The sequence below is a fragment of the Tauraco erythrolophus genome, chromosome 3 (assembly GCF_009769465.1).
Source record: "Tauraco erythrolophus isolate bTauEry1 chromosome 3, bTauEry1.pri, whole genome shotgun sequence".
NCBI lineage: Eukaryota > Metazoa > Chordata > Aves > Musophagiformes > Musophagidae > Tauraco > Tauraco erythrolophus.
This window is the reverse complement of record NC_141467.1, coordinates 104,290,702-104,299,434: the sequence shown is the minus strand read 5'-3', so window position 1 is coordinate 104,299,434 and position 8,733 is coordinate 104,290,702. Positions and strand designations below refer to the sequence as shown.

General features: G+C 44.6%; 1 protein-coding gene across 1 annotated transcript; it reads right to left on the bottom strand.

The window, feature by feature from the left end:
* Nucleotides 1-415: 415 nt before the first annotated feature.
* Nucleotides 416-4,610, bottom strand: PSCA (prostate stem cell antigen). The gene is made up of 3 exons (XM_009979163.2): nt 4,505-4,610; nt 2,455-2,559; nt 416-627 (listed from the first exon to the last, which is right to left on the bottom strand). Exons 1-3 carry the CDS (start codon nt 4,554-4,556, stop codon nt 416-418), a joined length of 369 nt encoding a protein of 122 aa, XP_009977465.1. The 5' UTR covers nt 4,557-4,610.
* Nucleotides 4,611-8,733: the final 4,123 nt, after the last annotated feature.

Below are 8,733 nucleotides of genomic sequence, written 5' to 3'. Positions count from 1 at the left end.
TTTGGAGATACAGTTGCCACCTCTATTCTTCTCTGCCATGACAGCTCTCAGCATGTAGCATCATCACATAGCAATGACTAAGACTGAACATTGGCCGGACATGCAACACGCCCACCTGCAGTGGCTGTTGGGTGCAGAAATACATGACTAAGCGATACAAGTAACACACTCACACTTGATTCAGAAATAAGTATATTTTAGGTGTTATGCAGATAGCACGTACACATATATTTTCTTATCTGGTAGCACTACAGCAACACAATAACAGTGATGAAGAAGCTATCATACAGCAAAGATCCGCCATCAGCTCCAAGGATGCTGTGTGCCCGACACACCACATCACTCCCAGTTACAATTGCTGTCATAAGAGGGGTGCTCCAAGACTTTCTGTGGTCATGGGATTCCTCTTTGCTCTTCACAGACTGTTTTTCAGAAAGGTCCAGAGCACGCCGGCTGCAATCCCTGCTGCCATGCCGTAGCTGCATCTCACACTGCCCGCTGCATTGGCATTGCAGAGGTTGCTGCTGCAGCAGGAGATATTCCTGTTGCCTACGCTGAAGTCCTGGTAGAGTGATGTGCATGACGAGTCACAGCCCTTGCTGATGAGGCTGAAGAGCCCTACGACCCCTGGAAGGAAAGCAGGACCATTACTACAAGGACTCAATGCAAGCCGAGCCAAGGCTCATGGAACTGAATAATGAGAAGCTATTCTTATCTGAGCTCACTTCTTGGAAAGAAAATGAATGTTTCCAAACAGCTGCACGTTTTGCCTTAGCAGGTTGTATTTTTGGGGTGTCAGTTTGTTTGCAGAGGTGGGGAAGGGTTTCACTGCCCAAGGGTTTGTTGACGGCAGCGTATTCCACAGCACAATTCTCAGGGGGTTTTAAAAGAACGCCAATTACAGAAATTCTAATAATGTAATTAATAATGAAAGCAGCCATTAACATCAGTCGAGGAGTCTAAGCTACTAACAGATAAGGAGCAAGCATGTGGGGTAATCTTTGCTCATATCCCGTATGTCTTTGTTGTACGGAGCCTTTCAACAACCAAGGGAGTTAAGGAAGCGAGCCTATCCCTGTTTCACAGATGACAGTTATTTTTTGATTTGTTTCTGAGAGGCATAGACTGTTTTTCTATAGTTCATAGACTAGTTTCCAGCAGATTATGGTCTGCATGACATCTCCTGATCTTGCACAATCTATTCCGGGCACCAAGTCTTTGGCATATGCCAATTTAGTGTATAGGACCAGTAGGTTATACGATGTGTTGGCTCTTCTGCATGTGACTACAAGGCCATGGCACCTTTCCAACAAGGACAATGCCTGCTGAAAGTATTACATTTATTGCCTGACAGAGACAAGTTTGAACATGCCACTGATGGGTTTTGTGCCACAGGTCTAAGTGCAACTGAGCGGTCACCACAATGTTTGGACAGAGCAAACATTTTTTTTTGCCGGATCTAGAATTAAATCATAATCTGTTAAAGGAGTTTACACAGAGACACAGAGATGGCTGCATTCAGAGCTGGCTGTAGATGGACGTAGGTGAAATTCTACCCTTTTCTTTGAATTCACCTAAAGTCAGCTCTGCTGTTGAATGTTCCTCATAGCTTCAATGACTAGGTTTCACCAGACTCAGCCTCTCACATTTTAATACAAGTTCCAAACTTTTCAAAGCCATAAACTTAAGTATTGCACCTATAAGCAAACCACTTCTGGTGTTATGAAAGAGAAAAAAACCTAATTTTGTACAGGTGAGAGACATGGGTAGGTGTTTGCAGCGTCAAGTGTTTAACAGCTAGTGTCTTGTTGAGCAGCTGCACCCTCCTGAGATTTGTTTCAGACACTGGCACTGCACTGGTCGTACTGCTCAATTTTTAGCATGTTAGAAAGTATTTCTTCTCTGAAAGGGTTGTCAGCCACTGGAATAGGCTGCCCAGGGAGGTGGTCGAGTCCCCATCCCTGGATGTGTTTAAGAAAAGGGTGGATGAACTACTTAGGGATATAGTTTAATGGGGATTAGGGACGGTTAGACTGGATGATCTGTAAAGTCTTTTCCAACCTAGAAATCTATGAATCTATGAATCTATTGGCAAACACAGAGGAATTTATGGGGTACAGCATGCACATGATAGTTTGACTTTGTCGTCATTCTCTTGTGGCCAGCATGGAGAGAGGACTTGGTGATGGTCAGCACTTCTGCCAAGGGACCAGTTCTCACCAAGGGATAAACATTTTTCTTCTGTCATTTCTACTTAACATGAAAGTCATCTGAAAGCTTTTTAACACTTTTTCTACCCAGATGGCTTTCTCTTCCTGCTGCACATTAAGCTTTGCTGGCCCACACCAGCTGGTTTATCTAGAGTAGGTGGGGCTGTCTTGGACACCTGAGGCTGAGACCACACTTGCCTCCAATGCCACAACTAAGACATTGCCCACTCCCACTTTGTCTTACTGATCACATCTGTCTTGCATGTGTCCTCATCCTTGCAGTCCACTTCCGTCTTACATTTGGAGTTACTGAGCTGTGATGTGCAGCTGTAACACTTCAAAGAATAACCTGCAAGAGATCAAGAAGGGTTGTAAGACAAATCCATCCAAAGCTCTCCAGGAAACCCAACTTGGTGCTTGCGCTGGGAAACAGGATCATTCCTGTGGGTCCTCAAAAAAAGATAGCACTTCTCTTATTGGGAAAACAACTTTTTTTCAATTTTTGGTGGAGAATAGCACACTCGTTTTGGGGTGAGAGTCAAGCTTTGCAGGTACTGAAGCTGTTTCAGATCTAGTCAGTGCAGTGAGGGAGCAAAAGGAGACTAGCTGGGTAGCTGGTCCCATTGACTGGTCTCATCAGTCAATAGGAAGTGCTTCCCAAATGCCTCTTCCTCTGCATTTGGGATGCCTAAACCAGTTGCTGTCTGGAATAGGTTTTTTGTGAAATTCCCACCTCCTGAGCTGGGATGAAAGGATGAAGTTCCCAGAAGGAGAGGTTGATATTATTTGTCTGCCTCTATAGACATTACTGTTTTCCCAGGTGGGCTTGCGAGCTTTAGCTGAGGCATTGAGAGTGTTGGATGAAAGAGGGAAAGCCCAGTGGGAAGAAAGGGTGAGGGAGGGATGGAGGGGGAGATTTGCAAGGTCTCTTCTAGCCCGTTGCCTCAGTTTGACCAACTTGTGACATGTACTCTCCATCACTCCCCCTTAGAAAACAAAGTGCAAACAACATCTTTCGCCTCCCTCTGAAAACCAGGTCACCACGTGTTCCCACCCCCTCAAGGACATGCCAGTCTATGGGGGACGCAAGTCAATATTGTTAACATCTGCTGTGCTGTTATATGCATCAAGAAAAGGCAGAATAAGCATTGCAGCTTACAAGTGTCTAGTCCTGATGAAAAATACTCCCCAGAGGAGTGAGAACATGGTGCAATTACCTGTTCCTATTACCTGCTGGTGCCCCAAGGCATCACTGGAGCCTCTCGGACTTGCAAGTGTGCGAGTTGATGTATATATACATACCTTAATACCATGACCACCAGACTTGTACCATGAATCCCTCAAGTCAATACCCTAATGCCTAAAATCCTCTTTTAGGACACAGAAAAACCCCATTTAGAAACTAGTATTATTCAGCTCAGCAGCAAGAAGTGTTTCGAGGCACTTGGTTTCCCTCTGTCCAAGCCGTTCTCGCATAAATGACTATTGCAGTCATAGAGGCAAGGAGCCAAACCCCAGTTTATCTGCAGTGCTGCACTCTGCTCTCACATATATCTGACTTTTAATGCAATGAAAGTCAAATTTCAGAGCACCCTGATGACAGAGGAGAGGTTCTTGCCAGGACTGTACAAGACACTTCTCAGCCTATTCCTTAAGCATCCTACACTGATTGAGAAACGTTTCTACTCAGATCTGCTTCTTCTATTCTCTGGAAACAGGGAAAACCTGATTTAAAACCACCTTTTCCCAGTCAGCCCCCAAAAAAAAAAAAATTGACAATGTCCAAATCCCACCCATCCAGTACAGAAAATAAGATGCAATATCCCTTTTTCTCTCCCATTAAAATTCTGACAATCCGTGTGGCATCAGAGGCCACTTTTGAAATGAAGAGTCAAAAAACAAGTTGGAACAAAACTTAACCTTTGCAGAAACCTTGGAATTCTGATAGCCTGGGAAAAAGAAAGATAATCCTGCTACCCGCCTTAAAAACACACACAGAGACACACAAAACTCTATGGTCTGGCTTAAATAAATTTGATTTCCATTGAATTCAGTTTTATATAGGATTTATTCCTAGAAGCTGTTCTACCCAACATTAGGATCACACCATCAGCAGGACGGGACTACACATTTTCCCCATGCAACACTCAGGACATCCAATCAAAAAGCAAATGTCTTCATATGACAACTCCGTTAGCATTTCTTCCCTCACTGCCAAACCCCATCACAAGTCTTTTCTCCTAGCTGAAGATCTACTGGAGGGGACGTGGGAAAGACTCCCCATGCTGTCTTACCTGAGTCAAAGCACAGGACTGCTCCCAGGAGGAGGACAAGGAAAGCCTTCATTTTGGGATAGCCTCTCTTGTGCTGAATATAAGTTATTTTCTCATGGGACAGTTTATATACCGTGGGAGGCAGCAGTCGAGCATGCCCAGAAGGTTACCTCTTGAAGGCACCTGAGCAAGGCTGCTTGCTGGACCAAGGGAGGGGTTGGTTTGTGGCGGAGATATTTGCTTTAGGTGCCTCTCCTATCTGACTGTGACTTTTGGAGCTACCAGCCTTTCCTCCTACCCTTGGGCAAAGTGTTCACACAAGTGGAAAAAAACCCCAAATTCTTCAGAACAAGGCTGGCCTTATGCATTTCCCTGGAGCCAGTGAGGCTGTGGTTGCACCCTGTGAACAAGGCTCTCCACCCCCGTTGTTATTCTGAGTGGAGCTATTGTGTTTAAATCAAGGATAAAACGTTCTTTTAATAAACATCTCCAGCTATTTATCTGCTTATGTGAGTGTCTCTGTGGCATGTGGTGGCAAGGTATTTGGGCAAATTACAGTGCATTGGCCTCTTGCAGGTGTCCAGGAGCTTGTTTGCCCTTGTTTGTATGCATTGTCTGTAGTCTCCTAAAAACCAATGGACAATTCAATTTCTTTTGTGCGTATTGAAAAAAACAAAGGGACTTTGTGATGGCTTTGTTTGGTCTTGTTTTCATCTGCCACATCTATACCGTGGCATGCTTCTCTTTGCCTGACAATCTGCCCATCTAGTATAGGTTGGGTACTGTTTTGACATTTGAAGTCACATGAGCATGTAGTGTAAAGAATTGAGGCTTTTTTAAAGAAATGCCACTTCTCATCACAGGAGGGGGTGAACTCAGCCACATTCCAAACTGAAGTGTGAGTATTTGGTTTGGTGGGTTGATTGGAGACCTCTCCCACCCCTCACGTTCTTCAACCACTTCTCAGTACACGCCGGCGTGAAAGAAAACAGGCTTTTCTGTTAAATTCAATTTTCCATGGTTTCTCGCTTTATTTGGGGTTTTCCTGAAATCTCAGGAACTTGGTGCTTTGCAGTAATAGCCTTCAGGGGCTTGCTGTCATGCAGTTTAGCTCTTAGGACACGAGACACTTTTTCAAATTGAAAGGAAGGTGTGCTGGAGTGTTGGTGGATCATTGCTCTCTATCAGTGGCTGTGGGATGAGTGATAGAGGGTCAGGTGGACTAAGTCTGCTGAAGTTAATGGCGCTGCCCTGATTTACACCAGTGGAGAATCTGGTGCAGGGCATGATTTTGCAAATCCTACTTGCTCTGTGGGGATCTTAAGTGCTTCCCCTTGGACTCTTGAACTTCTGTTTAGAAAGAAGAAAAATATCAACCCCAGACCTTCTTTCTGTGTGTATTGACTTTTGCTTCATCATATATTTGCAGATCATCTCATTTATAGCCAACTTTTATGGAATAGCAGGATAAAAAATGTAGCAGTATCTTCTCAGGCTCCTGTGTTCCTTATTCAGAGATATTTAAGGATATTTTTCTTTTTTAATCCCTTATGATTGTCCCTGTAGCATTTAGTTCCTTGTGTGAGAGAAGTACAGGGCCAAGGGGAAAGCATAACCTGGTCACCCCATCAAATCCACCCAGGCCTTGAATTAAATATTTCTTCCATCAAGCAACTCATTGATAAACAAGAAGGAGAGCTCTTTTCATCCTCAGCATCCTGACTCGCTTCCAGTGAAACTCTTCTAGTACCATTATTTCTTTTTATCCCTTTTCTAACAGCATCAAGGCTGCCAGCGAAGACCAGGACTCACGGTGCTGTGAAAGAGATCCACCCAGTTAAGAGCCTATCCATGCCCCAGTCCTGCTTGGCTGCAGCCCGAGGCCCTGTGTGAACTTAGTCATTCCTCTATCCTTACATCGACTGTTGCTTCTCACTATTTTTTTTGGAACATTTGCGTGCAGTTCCTGCTTGCCTCCTGAAGATGGCAAACGTGCCCCATTATAATTATTACACGTGCATTAACATGCAGTTGTCCGTAGGTTTGCCTGTGCATGGTCTTTTTTTTTTGCTTCCTGATGTTATAAAATTCCCAGTTCATCTAACTGCATGAAAAAGACCATTTATTTTTTCCCCTGGGAATCTAAGGATGTCTACAAATCACTTGGATTTTTTTTTTTTTTTATCTTTAATACTATTTCATGTTGTTACTGCAGATTCCTGACAGACCTGGATCTAGAGCCTTCTGTTGAGGAGGGAAGGAAAGAGGGCTTGATTACTTGCTCTGTCCTGGTTCACCTATCCAGTGTCAGGCTAGAAAAATGTTGGTGGGTCATGGTACAGTGCATGGTGTCATGGATCTGCATAATCGTGGTAGGCACAAGCTAGAAATTTGAGGTCAAGAAGGGCAATAGGTGAAACGGTGCCTGTGAAACCTGGACAGAGATACTGAGCTTCTCCAAAGACAAAAGGAAGTTGCTCTGATTTCCTTGGCTGTGGCAACCATTTGGCTAGGTGGTCTGAAGAGGCTGGAGAGGAGCCTACAAGACGACATATAATGTGTTAAGTCTTCAATCGCAGACTGCCTTTTTTCATGGGGTTGTCTTTTATGAGCACAAGAGAAAAAAAATACCCGGAACCCAGTAAAGAAAAAACTAAGATGATGTTCCACACACTCATCCAAGCTCCTGAATTAATGGTAGTCCTTGAAAGAGCTGGATCATCAGGGAATGCTGCAGAGTCTCCAGCCTCTGAGCTCAGAGGTGTAATACCTTCTTGAATGCCTTAATTTAAGTCAGAATTAAATGCAAGAACAAGAGGAGCTGCTGTCCAAGGCTGCCTGGCCCTGAAAAGAGGTCACTGTTTTGCTTGCTCAGCATGAGTGTGGCTTGTAACTCCTTTTCAGCATGTGCTGAAGTATGTGTGGGGAGGTTGCAACGGACTGCAGAGGGAATCTTACTGACTTTTCCACTACTGGAAGGTGTTTGGTACATGTGCAGTGGATGAGCTGGTGCTGCCTTCCGTGATGTCTGCAAATCTACTGAGGCTGTAGGGATGTGGGATGTATGATTAGGGATTTTATTGGCCAACTTTAGTCACTGAAGTGGGAATTTCTAACAGCTGCACAGCTGTATTCCCTGGGAACCCAAGCAGCCTCAGGAGCATTGAACTGTCCCAAGTCAGAACAGGTGGGGAATAAATGAGACTGAGTCACTAGATGGTAGTGAGGCAAAACACATTAGAGACTTGTCTGTAAGGAGGGAAACATGGATCCTAAATGAGGCATGTGATTCGATAGACAGGAAGACAGATGGATAGATAGGGGAGAGAAAGATTTAAAAATGAGTAGATATACAGATGTCCACAGAGATGGATGGATACCTAGCAGTCAGGAGGAGCTGGAGTAGCTAGTCCTGCGTACTTCCTTCTAACTGTGCTTGATTACGAGCATGCTTTCCTCTGCTTGTGACAAAAGGTCACTCTACATCCCCTGTCTCAGTCTAAAGTATTTCTTACCAACCTCTCAGCTGTTTTCCACTCTCCTGTGAACATGTCTTGGGATGGACAGGCACGACTCTGGCCCAGCAGCAGGAAACATGATTCCTGCTGCTCCAGGGCCACCTTTCACTGCCAGCAAGATAGGATGCTACATCTGAAGATGCTTAACACTATTTCATGTCACGGTCTAGCGCATACTACAAGAATTTACTTCCAGGTTGCTGTTCAAGTAAGCCTCAGAGCACATGGAGGCAAGGCTAGGCTGCCCGAGATATCTTCCAAAGTCCAGCAACCAGACTCCAGAGACAGGAGCTGTAATTAAGAGCAGAACGTTGAGAAAGACAAGAAGGGGTCTTGGGGTCTCTGTCACTGAGATGCTGAGGGACCTTTGGCATGTGCCTTCCCATCTTTGTGCCTCTTCTTCCTCTAATGGCAAGTAGGGTTCATGACTCTTGCATCACAAGGGCAGTGTTTTGAGATCTGTGGGTGCCGACAAGTATGACCAGTGAGCATTATAAAGTTTTAATAAGCAAGCAGCCTGTTTGACCTTGAGTACTTGTACAAGGGTCCAGGCACAGACTCAAACATCCAGCTATTCCCATTCGGGATTTCAGATTTCAGAGGCTAGACTGAGCCTTGGAGAAAAATGTCACCTTCGCATCACACACGTTCTTGCTGACAACCATGAAATCAATGCATTGGCTGCAAATTAATCCCACCACGGTGTTAATCTTGTCTGCGGAGCAAACTGTA

Bases quoted from the DNA above. Each gene is read 5' to 3' on its own strand.
- PSCA (XM_009979163.2), bottom strand. From the start codon at position 4,556: ATGAAGGCTTTCCTTGTCCTCCTCCTGGGAGCAGTCCTGTGCTTTGAC. The intron at 2,560-4,504 runs GTAAGACAGCAT...GATCTCTTGCAG, and splicing joins AGTCCTGTGCTTTGACTCAG to GTTATTCTTTGAAGTGTTAC. The intron at 628-2,454 runs GTAAGACAAAGT...CTTTCCTTCCAG, and splicing joins ATGCAAGACAGATGTGATCA to GGGTCGTAGGGCTCTTCAGC.